Source organism: Oncorhynchus clarkii, chromosome 4, assembly GCF_045791955.1.
Source record: "Oncorhynchus clarkii lewisi isolate Uvic-CL-2024 chromosome 4, UVic_Ocla_1.0, whole genome shotgun sequence".
In the NCBI taxonomy this organism is placed as follows: domain Eukaryota; kingdom Metazoa; phylum Chordata; class Actinopteri; order Salmoniformes; family Salmonidae; genus Oncorhynchus; species Oncorhynchus clarkii.
In genome coordinates, this window is record NC_092150.1 from 62717882 (window position 1) to 62740628 (window position 22747).

Sequence of the window (22747 nt, forward strand, 5' to 3'; positions counted from 1 at the left end):
AGATCGTGACAGGACACAATGTAGGCATGCTGTGCGCCACTGACATTGGCAGATCAAATGTTTCTGATTTTTCACAGACTACAGTGGAATGCGGTCGACCTTGCTGTTCACTTTTGATCATGGTGGACATGGAAAGTGCTCTGGACAGTGAGTGGCTGGCTGCCTGGCTGTTGTTTGTGTCCTGTGATGACAGGAGGCCCAGATAGTACTCACTGAGTACTTAACTCTTGCCTCTCTGCTGTTAACGTGTCTCAAAATACCCCTGGTCCTGTGCAAACATTTGTCTGTGTATTTTAGACAAAAATAAATAAATAAATGCATCCCTGTCACGCATTAGAAGGCAATATGGGGTATGTTGTTTTCTGTCCTAATGCTCTGCAGTGTTTCATTACCGCCAATTGCACCATGATGGCTGTCAGGCCAGGCGTGCTATTGACGTGAAGCAAATATATTAGCCCGAAACCGCACCCGCCAAATGAAATATTCTGTCCAATTTTGAGAGCAGACCAACAACTTCAAAGACTGCCTGGGAGAGTGACTTCAGTTGAAAAACACCAGGGGCATATTTAACTCTTGGCCCACAGCCACAAATTGCTGGAAGTCCTTGCAAAACATCAATATTTACCGGTATACTGAAGCCTTCCTATAAAAGTGGTTTTATGTTAAAACGTGCCAGTTGCACAGAGAGATGGGGAGAGGGATCTCATCTTTATTTATTACGTTTTTTCAAATATGCCTTCTCAGAGCAGCCACCGCAGTGCACACTTTCATAGCAAATACAAAATTCCTTGGTACCATAGATCTAGTACAGAATGAACAACAGACCAGCTCCAAAGTAAAGTTTACATTCCTTCGGGGGTTCGATGAATCTGCTGGAATGTGTTCTTGAGAGGCTCTATTTTCATGGGGCCACGGGTATTACCAGTGGGGGCCACTTTATTGGGCAGAGCAGGAATGTACGATGCCAACACAGTTGTAGCTGCTGGTCTGCAGCTATTTCCTCCCGCCCGCGAAAAGGTAAATAAAGAGATATATTTCCCGTGGGCTTAAGCAAGGCCTAAAAATACTGTCAGCACAACATCAGGACATCTGGCTCATTGGAATATACGACAAATCCCCTGGTTATTACCCTATGCTCATCCATTGAAAGTGAGATATATGATTGAAGTGAATATAACTCAGTTTAGTCATGGAGTATTTTTGTTACTCACGTGTGGTACTCACCCAGAACCCTCTATTTACAAGGGGAGAATCTCAATTGAATCCTCCTTGCGTCCTCTCTTTTGCCTCCTTCTCAAAACCCATTGGAGGAGAAGGTTAGAGGGGCGGGACCACTGGCTTTCTCATCCAATGGGTTTTGTGAAGGAGAAAGGAGAGGACACGAAGGAGTATGCCATTGAGATAATCCCAAGGATACCCTTCTCCAGGCCCTGGGCCGGGATCCTTAGCTCTACCCAGCTAAGAGACTGGTGGTTGGTTAAACCAGATCCCTCTTTCTTCCCATTGGCCAGTTCTTTGTGTGGCTTGTATCTGATCAACTAACCCAACTATAAAACCCTCTGGCTATAGGAAAGTCCATGCCCATTGTGTGTTACTTCTGGTAACATCTCTTGTCTTTGAGTTAAGGGCAGCTGTGTATCAAAAACAGGTTAGCTAAGTTTACTTTATAGAGAAGTGAGTGGAAAAGCTGAGCCTCAGCCTGTGTGCTTGTTTCATGATATACCACCTGCATAAACATACATGTATGGGGATCTCCTTTGGGGAAATCTTGTTAAAATAGTCCTATCAAGTAAAATCTAAATCAACATTTATGATTTTTACACAGCTTTGTAGTCAGAGTTTTATTTGGAGCTTATTTGTTGCAGATGTGGAGTGTGGCTCTGAAAGCTATTAGCTAGTGGCTGAGAGTACGCACTCTTACAGGGCCGGTATCAGCTGATGGTGTCTGATGTTGGAACTTGGAACCAGCCAACTGAAGCCGGTTTGGGTTCTGTTTTTTTTCTCTATAAAATGTAGGTCAATGCGTTCTCAGAACCTCCTATCCAATTTATAAAGCAGGGTGGCATGCTTCCAGTAATGAGGAAACCATGGTTCCCAGACTAGACTCTAGTCTCTGGACAAAAACCATAGCAATGTACAGAGACAACAAAGACCATGGGGCGGAGGAGAGAGAAGTCAAGTTTCAAAGGCCAGGGGAGGAGGACTCAGATCGGATTTTTAGAAACCCCACTTCAAGGGCTTCAATGTTATCTGCAGTATAAATACATCAAACACGGTCTTGGGAGTCTACTTTGGTCAGAAGTGAAATATTATTATGTGCAATTATGACAGTTTTATTTACTGTTCATTTGAATTAGATAAACAACACCAAAAGCCTAATGTGGTATGTGTTGTCAGATGGACATCCAAAAGAAACGATAAATACTCTTTAGCATGGCCTACACTGTGTGCTTTTGATTAAGTCTGTAGTAAATATCTATATCGTGTTGCCATTCTCCTGGCCTCATACTGCATGAGTGAGGAATGAGTTTTATGTCCTTTTCAATTCCCTGCTGCCTCTGCCTCAATCCTGTGCTGAGCAGCATCAAATCAGGACTTTACGTAATAGGCCTCAGAAAGGCATTGACATTAGTTTCCATCCATATCCCCCAGCCAGGAGAAAATGGCACCTTCTGCAGTAGGAGACTTGTGCAGTCTTCTTGTCTTATAAAAGCAGGTCTCTGCCGCTTGAGGGCCAGCGAATGCCGTTCGGCGGGGAGTGCCAGTTGTTGACCGTGAGTCCGCTGCTGTTAAAGGTCCAAGGACAGGAGAAAAGAGGGGGAGAAAGGATAGAGGTAGGATGGGAAAAGGTCCTTCCCCATTGGTTTGGCCAGATGGGTGTGTTTACACACTACCCACAGCAGTCTGTGAGGCCTTGGGAAATGACAGTGGTCTGAGTCTCTCTCACTACCTTCCTCTGGGCTCAATAATCATCTCTCTGTTACAGTAAGAGGAACCAACGGTCTCCCAAACATGAGTGACGACCTCGCAGGTTCAGATGACTCAGCGGAGGGTTCCTGCCCCTCCAGACTGACCACGCATTTGAAACAAACGTTTCCATGCAGCTCCCAGACAGAGGGATTGTGTCTGTCTGTGTCTGAGACCGGGCTGAGACATACTGTACAGGATTGATATGTTATGAGAGATCAGTGTGTTCATATCCAAAGGTTAGTCAGCAAGTCAAACCCAGTGCAGGATAGAGCTCCTAATAAATACATAAAAATTGGCAGGCATCCTGGCCCAAGACCTTGTATTACACCGTCTGACGTAAAGGAGATGTCATACTCTTGATATTGGATTTAAATGATGCATACATTACAAGGCTTACTAGGGAAAGTCAGTGTCTGCAATATCACACTGAGATACTTGTCATAGGGATGTCCTCATGCGCTTACACTATTTCTGTGTTGGTTTGAGAACGAGATGCAGCAATTTGCTAGTGAATACTGACCTCTGCTGGATGCGTTTGGAATTGATATCTTTTTGGAAAATATGGACCAATATGTCGCCACCCAAAAAGGACGAGCCTTGATGTCAAATGAATGAAAATAATCCGCTATGGGTAATTATATCTGTGTATTAATTGGCATAGTGACATTCAGTTTAGTAGTAACAGTAGTAGTTGTAGTAGTAGTAGTAGCAGTGGTAGTAGTAGTAGTAGTCGTAATTGTAGTAGTAGCAACAGAGGAAGTGGCCTAAGGAGTACATTCAATTTGATCCAACAACATCATTGGACGGATTACACCAATTTACTCTGATGCACCACAGCCACATACTTTATTCTAAACATGCCCATCTTTAGAGAGCCTCTTTCATGTCTGATGGCATTTGACAAGGGCACTTACGGCCAGGAAAACCAAATCACTTTGCAAAACTCTTACATGGCTTCTCACTTTGCAACAGGATGCCGCTGAAAAGGCTCCTCATACTGTTGTTTGTTTTAACATTTCTGCAATATTCTCAATTGTGGATGTACCATTGTTAAACATGCCAATGATTGCTTAAACATACAGATTTTGATGAAGATTTTTTATTATACTAATTGGATTTACACAGGGTGAAAATATATCTTTTTTTAAAGGTCACCTCAGTGCATACAGACCAATATGACTATCAGGGAATCCTCAATTAACTTGGATTTCTGGTTTTGGCATAAATAAATAAAATCCCTTTATAAATTTGGGTGGTCTTGGTTTGCCAGTTTTGAGAGCGAGTGGATGGACACTATCTCATACTTTCAGTATTCTATGGTATCACCTCATGCACCACAGAAACAGAGAGGAAAGTCGGCACAGACTCATAGAACAACATAGACAGAAGAACTGTCAGACAGGGAGGTAGCCGAACGGGGGAAAAAGGTCATGTTTTTACCCATGACTCTCTCAAAAAATTCATATCAATCCCACACTGTAATTGGTGGCAAATTCATCCCCATTCGGAAAACCTCCTTTTCATAGCTATCCACGTCTAACTAGAGGCACAAAGAGAAACAAAACAATCTTAGTAAAAGCTTAGTAAAAGATAATGATGGTAATACCTTTTCATAAATGGCCCATGTAATCTAATAATTCACATACCTTCTTCACCGTCCCTATCCCATTGATGTATCTTGCTGTATCCATTAGATGAACAAAATCCATCCACTCATCCATTCAATCAACCATTCATCCAATGTCATCCACATGGTCTGGAAATAACACAGTATTCCATATTCCATGACTCTTCTCTCCAACTACTCCTAACAGAAAAGCAAGAATGAGACCTTCCTTTTTGCCCTGTTTGCGACTGTATGGGACATTGGCACATTGGAGTTACTCAGCCAGAGTAATCGCTGTAAGTCGGACTAGTGGAGCTGGCAGCACTGCGGCCTTAGGGAGAGATGTTCCTAGCGGTACCAGGGTGACCAAGGCTGTAACAGTGGCCTTACAGTACTGAAACTACCCTGAGCCAACTATATGTTTCTATGTAGCCTTGTCAATTATTTGAATCAGGTCTGGAGAAATTCACTGGTACAGTGCCTTGCGAAAGTATTCGGCCCCCTTGAACTTTGCAACCTTTTGCCACATTTCAGGCTTCAAACATAAAGATATAAAACTGTATTTTTTTGTGAAGAATCAACAACAAGTGGGACACAATCATGAAGTGGAACGACATTTATTGGATATTTCAAAATTTTAACAAATCAAAAACTGAAAAATTGGGCGTGCAAAATTATTAAGCCCCCTTAAGTTAATACTTTGTAGCGCCACCTTTTGCTGCGATTACAGCTGTAAGTCGCTTGGGGTATGTCTCTATCAGTTTTGCACATCGAGAGACTGACATTTTTTCCCATTCCTCCTTGCAAAATAGCTTGAGCTCAGTGAAGTTGGATGGAGAGCATTTGTGAACAGCAGTTTTCAGTTCTTTCCACAGATTTTCAATTGGATTCAGGTCTGGACTTTGACTTGGCCATTCTAACACCTGGATATGTTTATTTTTGAACCATTCCATTGTAGATTTTGCTTTATGTTTTGGATCATTGTCTTGTTGGAAGACAAATCTCCGTCCCAGTCTCAGGTCTTTTGCAGACTCCATCAGGTTTTCTTCCAGAATGGTCCTGTATTTGGCTCCATCCATCTTCCCATCAATTTTAACCATCTTCCCTGTCCCTGCTGAAGAAAAGCAGGCCCAAACCATGATGCTGCCACCACCATGTTTGACAGTGGGGATGGTGTGTTCAGCTGTGTTGCTTTTACGCCAAACATAACGTTTTGCATTGTTGCCAAAAAGTTCAATTTTGGTTTCATCTGACCAGAGCACCTTCTTCCACATGTTTGGTGTGTCTCCCAGGTGGCTTGTGGCAAACTTTAAACAACACTTTTTATGGATATCTTTAAGAAATGGCTTTCTTCTTGCCACTCTTCCATAAAGGCCAGATTTGTGCAATATACGACTGTCCTATGGACAGAGTCTCCCACCTCAGCTGTAGATCTCTGCGGTTCATCCAGAGTGATCATGGGCCTCTTGGCTGCATCTCTGATCAGTCTTCTCCTTGTATGAGCTGAAAGTTTAGAGGGACGGCCAGGTCTTGGTAGATTTGCAGTGGTCTGATACTCCTTCCATTTCAATATTATCGCTTGCACAGTGCTCCTTGGGATGTTTAAAGCTTGGGAAATCTTTTTGTATCCAAATCCGGCTTTAAACTTCTTCACAACAGTATCTCGGACCTGCCTGGTGTGTTCCTTGTTCTTCATGATGCTCTCTGCGCTTTTAACGGACCTCTGAGACTATCACAGTGCAGGTGCATTTATACAGAGACTTGATTACACACAGGTGGATTGTATTTATCATCATTAGTCATTTAGGTCAACATTGGATCATTCAGAGATCCTCACTGAACTTCTGGAGAGAGTTTGCTGCACTGAAAGTAAAGGGGCTGAATAATTTTGCACGCCCAATTTTTCAGTTTTTGATTTGTTAAAAAAGTTTGAAATATCCAATAAATGTCGTTCCACTTCATGATTGTGTCCCACTTGTTGTTGATTCTTCACAAAAAAATACAGTTTTATATCTTTATGTTTGAAGCCTGAAATGTGGCAAAAGGTCGCAAAGTTCAAGGGGGCCGAATACTTTCGCAAGGCACTGTATTTGGGACTATATTGCAGGCCTAAATTCTGGGCAATTTATCCATAAATCATAGGCTTTATGAAGAATGTGTCATGGGCAATACTAGCAAAAAGGGTCTTACACTCAACGTAAATAACTACCTACCTAAACTTGACCTTCTTGGCCATAGGTAATACTACTACTTCCAAAATACAACTCTAAAATAAACATTTATTAACTCTTGGACATAAAACATTTTAAAAGTATGTTTTATATATATTTAGACAATAAACCCCCCCAGAAATTCACCATGTCAACATCAGCACATCTGATGGAAGAGTCCTTCTAATACACAGGGAGTAGTGTGAGTCACACAGTTGCATGGCTATAGGCTACAGGCTAAAGGCTTAAACAGGCCTGGACTACGGAGTATGTGAGGCACAATGTAAAGAGGATAACCACTCCGCTGTGTGGCTCTGAGGCAGAACGGCACACCACGGAGGGAGGCTTGACTTCAGACTTCACCTCTGGTGGTGACACTAACGTGCCTTGAATCTGGAGGGGAAAAGAACGAGAGGGAAATGGGAATAACTATGAGATATAGTGAGGAAGATGACTATCCAAAGCACATTCAAGCATATATTATACAGTCAAATTAAACAAACAACTTTCAACAAAATGAATATAAATCAACATCCCGGGAAGAGTGAAAGGGCACAGTTTCAATGGTGGATGACATATATGTATTTCCGTCAGAGACTAATTGATAGCACCAGATTAGCCCCAGCCCCAGCTGCCTGATCCTCAGCGCCAGCTCTGACGGAACACTCACCGACCACTCGTCCTGCCCCCACTTGGAGCAGCGCACGTTCATGGGCAGCTGTAGAACCATCTCGTTGAAGGACTTCCCTCTTTTCTTTGACCACCTGTACTTGTCCATGGCCTCTGTGAAGGACAGGTTGCTATACTTCTTTGGGCTCTTGATCATGAAAGGCCAGGTCCTTTGACAGAAGAGGAATGTAAATTAAGTGACAGTTGGTAGAATGTTTCCCGTACGCCTGCTGATGCGCAATATATCCGTCGCTGCGTATTTGTACATGTACACTATTCAACATTTTGACAACTTATGGTCAGAAGGGAAAAAGGGCAGAGCTGCTAAACCAGATCATTCCCAAAGCATTTCCATGAGGTAGACGTTAGGGGGAAGTGGGACATTTAGTAGTTTCCTGCTAAGGCCTGTTTGTGTTTACCGAAGGTTAGTGTTCGTCTTTACGACAAGGTTGCTTGGAGAGCACATAGCCTTTCTCGGATGGAAGAAAGAGCTGTGTAACCTCCTCTTTTTTTAGAGCAGCCGACCTGATCTATTCGAAACCTCCTCGTTCTTGTGAATGAGAACAGAAGGAGTTGCGTCCCGCTGTAAACGCACTCCAGCAGCTCAACCCATAAAATAGGCTCTCATTTCCAGGCCTCTCATTATTCTCAGGGCCAAGGTCTTACCTTACGCAACCTACTAAACAGGAGCATATGAACAGTAGAGACCATGGACACATTACAGTAGGTAGCATCAGATTAAGGAACACGTTGAACTGTGTTTATTGTACGGACATACAATGAACTGACTTCTATGTGACGTAATCATTATAGGAAGTAAAATGACGTTATATTTTAGGATTTCCTTTCATGCGCTTACAGCAAACAAATTGAAACGTTACGGCAAAATGATTGTTTTCACAGCAACTATTGTGTATCGTTTCACTTCATTTGATGAAAAACATGTTATTTTGCACAAAAATGAATGGAATTCAAGAGCAAAAACATAGTGAGGAAAACAATAAATTATTGCTTTGTATATCTCGCCGTCAAATTCCAGCATGCTAACTAGTAAAACATAACAGAACCTGCTAAAACAGGACAATGAGTATCACTGTTCTCAGCTGCAGATCAGCTCCACATGTTGACCCCACTGGGCTAGTGTGAGTCCATATTCCTCTGTCCTTCCTTCCCTTCTAATGGCCTGCAATCTCCTTGTCCCATAAATATTTTCCAGTCCTTCCCCTATTCTCTCTCTCAGGCCTGAGCAAACATACAGTGGGGCAAAAAAGTATTTAGTCAGCCACCAATTGTGCAAGTTCTCCCACTTAAAAAGATGAGAGAGGCCTGTAATTTTCATCATAGGTACACTTCAACAATGACAGATAAAATGAGAAAAAAAATCCAGAAAATCACATTGTAAAATTTTTTGGGTTGTGTATCGGAGGACGCATGACTTTCAACCTTCGTCTCTCCCGCATATAATATGGGTAATAAAAGTGTTCTGCTCATCAATCTACACACAATACCCCCATAATGAGAAAACAATAACAGATTTTTTGAAATTTTGCAAATGTATTATTATAAAAAATAAAATAAAATATATACATAAGTATTCAGACCCTTTACTCATTACTTTGTTGAAGCACCTTTGGCAGTGATTACAGCCTCGCGTCTTCTTGGGTATGACGCTACAAGCTTGGCACACCTGTATTTGGGGAGTTTTTCCCATTCTTCTCTGCAGATCCTCTCAAGCGCTGTCAGGTTGGATGGGGAGCATCGCTGCACAGCTATTTTCAGGTCTCTCCAAAGATGTTGGATTGGGTTCAAGTTCGGGCTCTGGCTGGGTCACTCAAGCACACTCAGATTCTTGTACCAAAGCCACTCTTGCGTTGTCTTGGCTGTGTGCCTAGGGCCGTTGTCCTTTTGGAAGGTGAACCTTCGCCCCAATCTGAGGTCCGGAGTGCAGAAATGGTTGTCCTTTTTGGAAGATTCTCCCATGTCCACAGAGGAACTCTGGAGCTCTTTCAGAGTGACCATAGGGTTCTTGGTCACCTCCCTGATCAAGGCCAATCCCCCCTGATTGCTCAGTTTGGCCGGGCAGCCAGATCTACAGTAGGAAGAGTCTTGGTGTTTCCAAACTTCTTCCATTTAAGAATGATGGAGGTCACTGGGCTCTTGGGGACCTTCAATGCTGCAGAATTTTTTTGGTACCCTTCCCCAGATCTGTGCCTCAACACAATCCTGTCTCGGAGCTCTACGGACAATTCTTTTGACCGCATGGCTTGGTTTTTGCTCTGACATGCACTGTCAACTGTGGGATATATATATAGACAGGTGTGTGCCTTTCCAAATCCTGCCCAATCAATTGAATTTACCACAGGTGGACTCCAATCAAGTTGTAGATACATCTGGCCTCCCGGGTGGCGCAGTGGTTAAGGGCGCTGTACTGCAGCGCCAGCTGTGCCATCAGAGTCCCTGGGTTCGCGCCCAGGCTCTGTCGTAACCGGCCGCGACCGGGAGGTCCGTGGTGCGACGCACAATTGGCCTAGCGTCGTCCGGGTTAGGGAGGGTATGGTCGGTAGGGATGTCCTTGTCTCATCGCGCACCAGCGACTCCTGTGGCGGGCCGGGCACAGTGCGCGCTAACCAAGGTTGCCAGGTGCACGGTGTAGCCTCTGACACATTGGTGCGGCTGGCATGCGGGAGAGACGAAGATTGCGCGCTGTGTTAAGAAGCAGTGCGGCTGGTTGGGTTGTGTATCGGAGGACGCATGACTTTCAACCTTCGTCTCTCCCGCATGACTTTCAACCTTCATCTCTCATCAAGGATGATCAATGGAAACAGCATGTTTCCAACTGAGCTGTATTTCGAGGTATTTTTATTTTTTAATAAATTTGCAAACATTTCTAAAAATATATTTTCACTTTGCCATTATGGGGTATTTTGTGTTGATTTTAGAATAAGGCTTTAACGTAACAACATTTGGAAAAAATCAAGGGGTCTGAATACTTTCCGAATGCACTGTATGTACTCGCTGTTTAACATGCAGTAACTAATTCGAAACATAACTTCTCCCTGAGAACACATGACATTTGAAAGGTGCTCCAGGAAGAGAAACTCTTCACCTCAAAAGTATCTTCCCCAATTGTTGTTGCAGGTTCCAACTTGAACTGCTGCATTGGTATTGCAGTTACAGTATACAGCTGCATACTTACGTGACAGGGGCCTGGATCTCTTTGACTCCAATGAACTTGAGCTGCCCGGTGATCTCAGGGAGGCTCTCACACCTGGCCAGGTTCACTCTGGGATAGTAGAGCAGGTATGACAGACACATCTCATCCCTGGTGGTCAAACCACCCTGAAGGAACAACCAGAGGAAAATAATCAAGAAATCAAGCCTGGGAGACAATCAGTATGCTCAATATTAAACGCCAATACCACAGCTAAATTAAGGTTACCACTTACCATGTTTTACAACTATCACATTACACATTTATTTCATTCTATTTAGCTCCACAGAAACATTTGTCAACAAATACATCGATATCTGCGTAACAATCATCAACTCTAACAGCCACTAAGAAATCACGAAAATCTGTTTCGGAAACAAATTTGAATGTGAGTGATAGTTTACCCATTTGTGCCACAAATGCTAAAATGTTAGCATTTTGGAAACAGTGCCAGGGAAACTCAACCAAATCATGGATTAGTGTCATACCAGGTGCACAGACTGCTTACAGGGTAAGGAAACCAATGTAACATTTTGTAGCTTGGGTGAATTATCCCTTTAAGGACTACTTCAGGGAGTATGATTTCTGACAAGGAGCAGACACAAAAGCATTGCTTTGTGGCGCCATGCGCTGGACAAAGTTGCAAATGGCAAGCAATGTGTTATTCGGGGGAAGATAATTGGCATGAATTCACAAAACCATAATAATGGATTTAAATTCAGTCTCATGTCGTTCCAGAATAACAATGAGTTATCATGTTTCCTCCTGAACAGTAGAGAGTAACTTCAGAAGAAAACGACCCCTGTTTTACGACTAGTCATCAGAAACGTGTTAGTTTGATGTCTCTGTAAGAAACAGTGCCAGTAGCTGCAAACAGCGATATAACCAAGATTTGTCTGTGGTCCTGGGGCTGTATTTGCAGACAGATTGTTCAGCCAAGAACAGACAGTCTTTAACACATACATCTGAAAGTATCAACCAAGAGGTTCATGCAGGGGAAACACAACTCATTCCTATAACAAAATTCCATTCCATTGCATTCAAGTAGCCTCCACTCTTTTCACTGATATATTATCCTTCTTAATTTTGAGAAATAGGAACGATAGTGGTCTTCAATGTAATTATTCTTCACGATAAGAATGTTTCAAAACAATGTGCTTCGTGTCTGTCTCATGGCGACGCTGAAGTCAAAGGAATAATCCCATAGCTCTATCCTAAAGGGTTCTGTAATAAAATTGGCGTGAACATGATCACTATTGTACCATCCGGCAACCAACCAAATCATCAAATCCTGGAAACACAGACAGATGAGAAACACGAGCTCAAATAGACTCAAATAGGCTCAGCCGGAGGACCAATAGGACACACTGAAAAATGTTGTGATCTCTGTAAACTCAGAAGAACAGATAATTAAAGAAAAAAAAAGTGAGTTTTCATTTATCCATGTGGATTGTGAGTACTACATTCTTACCCAGGTCATGTTTTGTCTGCCTTTCGTGGTGTACTTGCATTCTGTGATCAAATGGTCACCCTGAAAAGAAAACAGATTGAAACCAAGGCTCTTCTCTGGTTGTGAATTTAGAACCCCACATCAAACAGAATGGCGTTGTCATAAAGTACAACATCAATATAACACTAAAGCAACACAAGGTGTGACTCACTGTGGTTTTAGCACGGCTGTACTGCGGTTAAAGGCAACAGCCGTTTGTATGAAATCTTTTTCACATAAGTGAGCAAAACGCCCCAAAATTAACCACTTCTGTCCTGTATCTACAGTATGTCGGTGGATCAAAGTAATGCAATCATCAATCTTTACTGTTCATCAAAGGGTGAGGTAAACCTGCTTAGACCTGCATGGGAAGCTCAAGCAGTAGATTTATATTCTCATGTTTCCTTCACTACTTAACATGTCAGGTTAACAGTATAGCAGTGTACCAACAGGTAACAGCAGCCTCTCTTCCTTCAGCAGCTGGAACTCCTGGAAGTTGAAGTCAAACTCCTCGTCATGTGACAGGGGCTGCAGCTCCTCCTGCTCCCGGAAGTGTCTGGTTCTGATGGCGCGGCCAGCTAGGTGGGCATGCATCAGAACAGCAAACACCCTCACTCCGTTGGGCATCTCCTGGCCTAGGGACTGATGTAGGAGCAAAGAGATTCTCTCATAGATGCAGAAAGTTTTTAGTTTAATTGCACTTTTGGATGATCACTGTTTTGGGAACGTAGCAAGAATAAAACACAGGCTTGTCACTGTAGGTGATATAGCATAACAGTAATTTAACAGTGGATGTTGGACGCCTGTTGTTCCCTAGTGAAATGGGACTTTTGGCATCGCACCAGATTGAAAAACAACGCCAGAGCTGGCTGTCTTACCTCCTGCAGACACTCGCGGGTACAGTGTCCTTCTGAGACGTACTCCTGCATGCCTGGAGGCAGCATGTGGTACAGACTGACCCACACACCTGTCTCTATCACACCTGCATCATACTGGCGCAGCTCCGGGGTGTAGAAGAGACGCAGGCCAGAGCTGTCCACCACTCCTGAGAAGGAAACAGTAACATTACCGTTCACAGGGTAACTGACCGTTGCGCTGTAAAGTGCTGTAGATGTCACTTTGGCGCACACAAATGTGTATGCTGTGAACGGGTGAAAAGGAAGAACACAATGGCCATGGCAAACGAGCCACGTTCGCTGTAACATGACGCGTCTTTGTGGGTGTACTGTACCTTGTTGAAGGGCTGGGTTGTCATAGTGGACCTCCATCAGGACATAGACAGGGTCTATTGCTGTGCCAATGGACAGACCAACGTGGGGCGGATAGGTGAACCCCTGTGAGGGTAGATTGAGAGGCACACTGAACATGTCGATAAGGACGCTTACGCGGCCACTCCGATACACGCACACACATGTAGCTAATGAAATGTATTACGACGCTGAATTGAAAACCACCACGAGTAGAAAACAATTGCCCACCTCACCACCGATGGCCCAGGCAAAGACTATCGTCTCACAGGTGAGAAATGAGTCAGGCATATTTGGATGGTAACATTCATGGCTGGCACCGAGCTCACTCTCATTCAAGTTGCTATCACATTGATACAACAAAATGTGATGAACCAGGTTTTCGTGGCCCCTTTGAATCAAAGGCTCAATCTGTAAACAAAAGAGGGGAAGTTGTACATTTGAATGCATTCTAAACCACAGTTGGCTTCTTTTGAATTGCCTACACTTGCCTTAAAAGACCTCAACTCTATTGCTCTTAACCGTAGGATACAAATGAGATGGGATAAACAGGATTCGGTTGGCCCTGCTCACCATAGGATGGAAGTAGTGAAAAATAATATTTTTTCCTCGATAGGGGCCTCTAGTTTGGCCTGCGATTCTGAGCAAAGCAGCTTGCTGCCTGCTGGGCAAACTGTGACATCATACTGTGAGGCCTCCTTTCAAATCAGCACGACATAAGACCAAAGCTTGGCCTATGACCACCATATAAATATTTAGACATTCTTCCTTTTACTTTTTCTCAATTGTTATTATTTAGGGTGGAAGCAGCTGTCGTAGTCGAAGTTAGAGGTTGAGATTGTGACATGAGAGGGGGGGGGGGGGGGGGAAGTATCCCTTTTGAGACACTTTATAGGCTGCTGTCTCTGAATAGAGGACTTTGTTGAACAGAATACGTCTGTCAAACTAAAATACGCATGTCATGTAGACACAGTTTTCAGGAAGTCTTGAAAGTCAGAGTCAGCTAAACAGGAAGTGAGGTTGCGGTGCCCAGGATAATAGCGGGTGGGGTGAGGTGGTGAAAGGTCAAATAAATCCCCCAGAGGGATGAAACAGGTGGAGCAGAGGGTAGAGAGAGAAACCACGACTGAGAAAATACCATGGGAATGTTTTAAAAAATGTTTTTATGTCAGGATAGGCGTGCACAGGGAAAATGAGACTGGCTCTTTTAAACTTCTGTATAAATGCTTTAAAACGCAAAAAAGAACAACAGTAATTTTTCTTTATGGACCACAGATGAATTGGATGAGACAGTCCTATTCAGATCACGCATAAAAACAGATGTCTTACATACGGCCTCTCGCTCGCTGACTCACACATCATGCACACGCACACGAAAACATCTGGGATGGAAAAATATGTTTAATGACAACAGCCTGACTCCCATTTGGATAACCAAATGATTTCCGTTTCACTCTAATTGTGTGCTAGCAACTCTTTTAGTATCTTACATCATTCCGTTATGCAAAAGATCCCTCTAAAATAAGAGTTCACAACAATATACGGGCTATCTTAAAACAACAGCGCGTGTGTTGTGCATAGTGGAATCAGACACCCCCAGCTGTTAATAAGGCTAGGATTTTCCACATCTTTTTTTTCTCCACTGGAACATATTTTTAGTCTAGAATGGTGCTGGTGTTTCTCAGTCTATGCTCTAATTGTTATCATCCGAGTGGCAGAGTGGAGAACAGACGAGAAGAACCAGCTCCATGGGGCAGTTCAGTAAGCTATGTGCTGGAGGGGAAGTAAGAGAAGAGGGAGCGAGCCATATTTATCTCTTTCTGGCTCTGGTTCACTTAATGACTGAAGACTCTTTGTTTTTGCGTAACCGTGTTTGACTTGACAGAATAGTCCTACAGTAAGTGGTATGACAAATGACAACACGACACAGTACCACTATTCCACATGACATGATATAGCTAAGGCAGTGTAGATAAACATACAAGCAGATTTTGGATTTAGATTTAAGAGCACGTTTGGTATTTATGACAAATCAATACCATACCTTTGATTCTAAATTGTACGTGCTACCTCCTTTAATCAAGTGTGTTTGGAAGGCTTTTGGTTTCATACTTGTTCAATTATGTTTGGGGTATATAATTAAAACAATGGCTCTTCTAATACACAGTAGCAATTTGAAGCTGCAAACAAGCTGCAGGTGTGGTTCGGAAGTGAGAGAGAGCTCAACACAGGGGGGGGGGGACATACTTCAGACGACAGCAATGAAAGAGGGACGCAGGCAGACCAAATAAGAACTCAAATGATCCAGGTGAGATGCCTTTAGAGAAGGGTAAACAAACTGACTGCGCCATGACTGAACTATAGGCTAGTCCTTCCTCAAGAGAAAGCCTGTCGTCGATTTGCTATTGTTTTTCTGCTGTGCTGTTAATATAGCTCAATGATTTCCAAGCGTGTACTTACTCTAATTATGTGATGCTTCTGCTGTACCTCCTGGATCTGAAATATCTGACACCAGTAGGTAGTGTCCTTGTATGGCACTGGCACCTATCTTGAGAGAAACAACAAGACAGCAAGAGTGATGTTTACCCTTAATAAAAATGTGTCCAGATCTCACACAGTGCAAATACGGTCTCAGAGTTGTAAAGGTCTCTCAGAAGTAACAAAAGCCAGAAGTGGTATCAGGTTTGTTTAAGAGACGGGTGGATACTGGGTAGCGTTTGTCTTCTCCAGCTGTCACACTTACGTTTATGTTTTGCAAGTTGAAAAAGTCGGTCCCAGAGGTAATATTAACTTTACTTCCTGGGTCGAGTAGCCGCATACTCTTCCTCCCCCTGTTCACTCCATGGTACATCGGTCCTGACGGTCCCACATCGTCACTGTGGTAGGCCCATATCACCCTCACTGTGCTTTCCTGGGCAGCACATATTACACATCTATTATCTATCAATTCATTTCAATTAAAAAAATTATGTAAGAAGTACTATGACACCGTCGGGCACAAACTGACACTTCAACTAAAACGCCCACCCACCTTACCCCATACACAAGCACACATTTAAACATCCAAACAACCCACACATTTCCCATAAGATAAAACACTTCCACCGCCCACGTACCGTGATGTCCTTGTCATTTGTGTCACAGGTCAGGAGATCCCTGCTGAAAGCCAGGACAGTGTGTGTATTGTTCTCCCTGCCATACTCCAGCCTGTAGTTCTGCTGAACATCTCTATGCACTTTTCTCTTGGCGTCTGCAAAGTAATCCTGCAGAAAGCATGCCGGATAAAACACAACTATTCTTGCTGCAATAATACTGTAATTAACCAAAAATGAAGGAGGGGATAAGAGAGCTCTTCAATGTAATTATAGATACATAGATGTAATTCACTAAACTTGGGGAAAACCAGTGTTCTTATGACACAATTGAAAGAGCACTCTAAACAACAAATGTGCATTACTGTTATATATTATTAATAATGACCTATTACTGTACAATTACTATAGCTAGGATGACGACTGTTACTACAGTTACTATACCTAATTTGTCTTGAGCCCCGTTTATACCTGCCAGTAACATCTTGGCACTAGCGTCTTTTATCCTGATCTTGTCCACATTCTGATTGTCCCCACATTTTTTAGACAGGTGTAGTCGATTAAAAGGCGCATTGTGATCGGATTGTGATCAGATCTTCCTGGCATGCATTAGTCAGGCATTGAACACCTACGGAGGTAGTCAGGCATTGTGTCTGGATATCTTACAAGTGTAGACGGATCTGCACAGTTACAACTCTAAAATCATAGACAGGTGGCACCATTGACTATGTGTCTTAAAATAAATAAATCAATATTATTGTGAAAGAATGGCTTTGTAATAATTAGCATACAGGGAGGAACCAGGAAATCTGGTCACAGTGGGGACACCATGGACAAATCGGAGACACATTGTAATACCATGTGTAGACAGATTTCTGAAAATGTGGGTACAATCAGAATCTGGACAAGATCTCAGGACACAGGACCCATGTTTGCACCAGGTATAAAATGGGGCTGTTGTTGGCAAGTGTCTGGCTGTCACTGCCAAGCCTAGCTTGCAAATACATATGACAATTTTCCACTAAGGCGGGCAAACAACAACAACATTGGCACAAAACTACAGCTACCGTCTCCTTCTGGTAACACAATGAGAGAGGTTATTTTGGATTGTGTGGCATCGTTGCCAGAAATGTAATCGTTGATCCCTGATCCCTGAGGCAGAGCGAGATTCCTGTGAAGTGTAGCAATATCAAGACCCCTTACACTGTTGGAGTTAAGCCATGAGTGGCTGGCTGTGCATCACAACAGTTTACCATACCTAGTTACACCTAACCAATAACAGATGTTGGTTCAATTTGGAGATCCTCAATGACTATGTTCTAGCTATTTTATTCGGGATTTAGATAGGACTATTTCAACACCCACAGTATAACCCAAATAGCCTTGGGAAAAGAGTTAAACATAAATGTAATATAAATCATTATTTTCCTATAGCAGCACAATTGAAGTATGAATGTCGTAAAAAAAATGCAATTGAAAGTAGCCCACCTCGTGATAAAAAGCAAGGCATAGGCCTAGATGCGTCACTTTCATTCTGTAAAACCAAAGGTGCATGCATACCTGTAGATAGGGTCTTCCATCTGTGACTCCACCAATGACAATATCCGACAACGCCATTGCACCGTTGGGAGATAGACCAAATCCTACATATCCTGTCGTTTCCACTTCTATTTCGAAAGTAATTGTTCCCCGGTCAAACCTCCACTTTAGATGGTATTTCCCATGAGGGTCCAAGATGGTTGAATGTCTAAATCCGCTGCCGTGGGAAAAAGATGCGTAAAACCAAAAAGCTGTGAAGAGAACTAAGACACTACGATATTTCGCGGGTAACATTGTGAACGTTGACGTAAAAAAACAAAAACAACTACAAACAAACTAAAATGTCTCATTGAATGTTGTTGTTGAGATAAATGGACGCTTCTGTAGAGGTTTGCCAGTGGTGCGCGGCGACCTAAAGACGCTTAATCTGCGAGGAAGCAGCGCTTCTCTCATTCTCTCACTACAACTGTCGAAATGTGTGCTGGCCCCTCTGATCTTTAGAGACACGTCCCACACGGCTACTTCTGTGGTCAGGCCTTACCTGAGTGGTTCGTTGTACACACAGGTGGCTGCGGCTTTCGGCAGTACAGCATAGGACCGTGATAGAGGCTACACATACTTTTAACGGCCTGTATCGACGGGACAGAACGTGAAGAATGGGTGCGTTTCAAGCACATACCTTCTGAAGTGTACCACAGGGTGCATGGTCAGAATGTATAGTTAGACACTGGATGGATCATCTCTGAACGTGTAAGGGCATAATAGACTATTAGCCTAAATACCAACCTGAGTTAAAAATAAAACTCAAAGCAAAAACACAAGCTAAATTAGAATAGGTCTATAGAGGAAGAAAAACAAGAGTATTACATAAATACGAAATAATACAAGATACAGAAGGCCTGTGTTTCTCATATCTCACCATGTCATATATTTTGTGGTAAAAAGAAGAACAAGTATTATCCTTGTCCCTTAATTTGAACTTCTCCTAAATGTATCAGTGCCATTATGCCCTTACACGTTCACAACTGTAGGCCTGGATGTATGGTGAACTACAGTAGGAAAGTAGCCATCAGTCAACAGGCTGACCGCAGTGAGACAAGCTGAAGCTGCCAAAACTTCCAGGAACTGTCCCTCCTTCAGAAACACACCTACATGCAAGATGAGGAGAGGGAATGAAATCACCCACTGCATAAAATGGAAAATGTGTTGGAATTCCTATATGCAAATAAAACAAATAAGTAGCCAAGTAAAAATTGTTCAACAAGAATAATGCAATTAAGCATATGAGATTGAGTACACAAATCAGGTTTTTATTCTCATTTACAGTGCCTTGCAAAAGTATTTGACCCCCTTGAACTTTGCGACCTTTTGCCACATTTCAGGCTTCAAACATAAAGATATAAAACTGTATTTTTTTGTGAAGAATCAACAACAAGTGGGACACAATCATGAAGTGGAACGACATTTATTGGATATTTCAAACTTTTTTAACAAATCAAAAACTGAAAAATTGGGCGTGCAAAATTATTCAGCCCCCTTAAGTTAATACTTTGTAGCGCCACCTTTTGCTGCGATTACAGCTGTAAGTCGCTTGGGGTATGTCTCTATCAGTTTTGCACATCGAGAGACTGACATTTTTTCCCATTCCTCCTTGCAAAACAGCTCAAGCTCAGTGAGGTTGGATGGAGAGCATTTGTGAACAGCAGTTTTCAGTTCTTTCCACAGATTCTCGATTGGATTCAGGTATGGACTTTGACTTGGCCATTCGAACACCTGGATATGTTTATTTTTGAACCATTCCATTGTAGATTTTGCTTTATGTTTTGGATCATTGTCTTGTTGGAAGACAAATCTCTGTCCCAGTCTCAGGTATTTTCCAGACTACATCAGGTTTTCTTCCAGAATGGTCCTGTATTTGGCTCCATCCATCTTCCCATCAATTTTAGCCATCTTCCCTGTCCCTGCTGAAGAAAAGCAGGCCCAAACCATGATGCTGCCACCACCATGTTTGACAGTGGGGATGGTGTGTTCAGGCTGATGAGCTGTGTTGCTTTTACGCCAAACATAACGTTTTGCATTGTTGCCAAAAAAGTTCAATTTTGGTTTCATCTGACCAGAGCACCTTCTTCCACATGTTTGGTGTGTCTCCCAGGTGGCTTGTGGCAAACTTTAAACAACACTTTTTATGGATATCTTTAAGAAATGGCTTTCTTCTTGCCACTCTTCCATAAAGGCCAGATTTGTGCAATATATGACTGATTGTTGTCCTATGGACAGAGTCTCCCACCTCAGCTGTAGATCTCTGCAGTTCATCCAGAGTGATCATGGGCCTCTTGGCTGCATCTCTGATCAGTCTTCTCCTTGTATGAGATGAAAGTTTAGAGGGACGGCCAGGTCTTGGTAGATTTGCAGTGGTCTGATACTCCTTCCATTTCAATATTATCGCTTGCACAGTGCTCCTTGGGATGTTTAAAGCTTGGGAAATCTTTTTGTATCCAAATCCGGCTTTAAACTTCTTCACAACAGTATCTCGGACCTGCCTGGTGTGTTCCTTGTTCTTCATGATGCTCTCTGCGCTTTTAACGGACCTCTGAGACTATCACAGTGCAGGTGCATTTATACGGAGACTTGATTACACACAGGTGGATTGTATTTATCATCATTAGTCATTTAGGTCAACATTGGATCATTCAGAGATCCTCACTGAACTTCTGGAGAGAGTTCGCTGCACTGAAAGTAAAGGGGCTGAATAATTTTGCACGCCCAATGTTTCAGTTTTTGATTTGTTAAAAAAGTTTGAAATATCCAATAAATGTCGTTCCACTTCATGATTGTGTCCCACTTGTTGATGATTCTTCACAAAAAAATACAGTTTTATATCTTTATGTTTGAAGCCTGAAATGTGGCAAAAGTTCGCAAAGTTCAAGGGGGCCAAATACTTTCGCAAGGCACTGTATATAGCCCATTAATCAGGTTTAATGAGTATATTGTACAGTAAAGCTTCCTCATTCAGAAATAAATATTCAAATATACAACAACCGAACATAACCAAGAATCAAGAAGTCCAAAAACATAATTTCAACTTTTGATTGTTACCATTACCATTAAAAGCATAAGGCAGATAGAACGTTGTGCAGCCTAAAGTGTGACCAAAACACACTGAATTAATATAGTATGCGAAGGTCAGAAGGGGGAAAGGGAAGCCAGGAATTATTTATTTTATTTATTTAACCTTTATTTAGCTAGGCAAGTCAGTTAAGAACAAATTCTTATTTACAATGACTGCCTACCCAAAGGCAAAAGGCCTCCTGTGGGGACGGGGATTAAAAATAAAAATAGATAAAAAATATATAAATATAGGAAAAAACACACATCACGACAACACTACATAAAGAGAGACCCAAGACAACAACATAGAAAGGCAGCAACACATGACAACACAGCATGGTAGCAACATAACATGACAACAACATAGTAGCAACACAACATGGTAGCAGCACAAAACATGGTACAAAACATTGGGCACAGACAACAGCACAAAGGGCACGAAGGTTGAGACAACAATACATCACGCAAAGTAGCCACAACTGTCAGTAAGTGTCCATGATTGAGTCTTTGAATTAAGAGATTTAGATAAAACTGTCCAGTTTGAGTGTTTGTTGCAGATCGTTCCAGTCGCTAGCTGCAGCGAACTGAAAAGACGAGCGACCCAGGGATGTGTGTGCTTTGGGGACCTTTAACAGAATGTGACTGGCAGAACGGGTGTTGTATGGTGAGGATGAGGGCTGCAGTAGATATCTCAGATAGGGGGGAGTGAGGCCTAAGACGGTTTTAGAAATAAGCATCAACCAGTGGGTCTTGTGACGGGTAAACAGAGATGATCAGTTTATAGAGGAGACAGAGTGCAGTGATGTGTCCTATAAGGAGCATTGGTGGCAAATCTGATGCCCGAATGGTAAAGAACATCTAGCCGCTCGAGAGCACCCTTACCTGCTGATCTATAAATAATGTCTCCGTAATCTTGCATGGATAGGATGGTCATCTGAATCAGGGTTAGTTTGGCAGCTGGGGTGAAAGATGAGCGATTACGATAGAGGAAACCAAGTCTAAGATATAACTTTAGCCTGCAGCTTTGATATGTGCTGAGAGAAGAACAGTGTACCGTCTAGCCATACTCCCAAGTACTTGTATGAGGTGACTTCCTCAAGCTCTAAACCCTCAGAGGTAGTAATCACACCTGTGGGGAGAGGGGCATTTCTCTTACCAAACCACATTACTTTTGTTTTGGAGGTGTTCAGAACAAGGTTAAATGTAGAGAAAGCTTCTTGGACACCAAGAAAGCTTTGTTGTAGAGCATTTAATACAAAATCTGGGGAGGGACCATCTGAGTATAAAACTATCATCTGCATATAAATGGATGAGAGAGATTCCTACTGCCTGAGCTATGTTGTTAATGTAAATTGAGACGAGTGTGGGGCCTAGGATTGAGCCTTGGGGTATTCCTTTGGTGACAGGCAGTGGCTGAGACAGCAGATTTTCTGACTTTATACACTGCACTCTTTGAGAGAGGCAGTTAACAAACCAGGCCAAAGATCCCTCAGAGACACCAATACTCCTTAGCCGGCCCACAAGAATGGAATGGTCTACCGTGTCAAAAGCTTTGGCCAAGTCAATAAAAATAGCAGCACAATATTGCTTAGAATCAAGGCCAATG

At 42.6% G+C, this 22747-nt stretch overlaps 1 protein-coding gene across 2 annotated transcripts; it reads right to left on the minus strand.

The window, feature by feature from the left end:
• Window positions 1-5179: 5179 nt before the first annotated feature.
• Window positions 5180-18681, minus strand: LOC139407768 (DBH-like monooxygenase protein 1 homolog). Of its 2 annotated transcripts, XM_071151628.1 has the most exons (13): window positions 18575-18681; window positions 18055-18250; window positions 16519-16665; window positions 16146-16313; window positions 15863-15946; window positions 13634-13813; window positions 13387-13489; window positions 13034-13200; window positions 12606-12797; window positions 12138-12197; window positions 10652-10794; window positions 7457-7625; window positions 6838-7179 (listed from the first exon to the last, which is right to left on the minus strand). In XM_071151628.1, exons 2-13 carry the CDS (start codon window positions 18109-18111, stop codon window positions 7024-7026), a joined length of 1626 nt encoding a protein of 541 aa, XP_071007729.1. In that variant the 5' UTR covers window positions 18112-18250; window positions 18575-18681; the 3' UTR covers window positions 6838-7023. The 2 variants fall into 2 exon arrangements, with proteins under 2 accessions (XP_071007728.1, XP_071007729.1); XM_071151627.1 differs by lacking the exon at window positions 18575-18681 and having other exon boundaries at window positions 5180-7179; window positions 18055-18503.
• Window positions 18682-22747: the final 4066 nt, after the last annotated feature.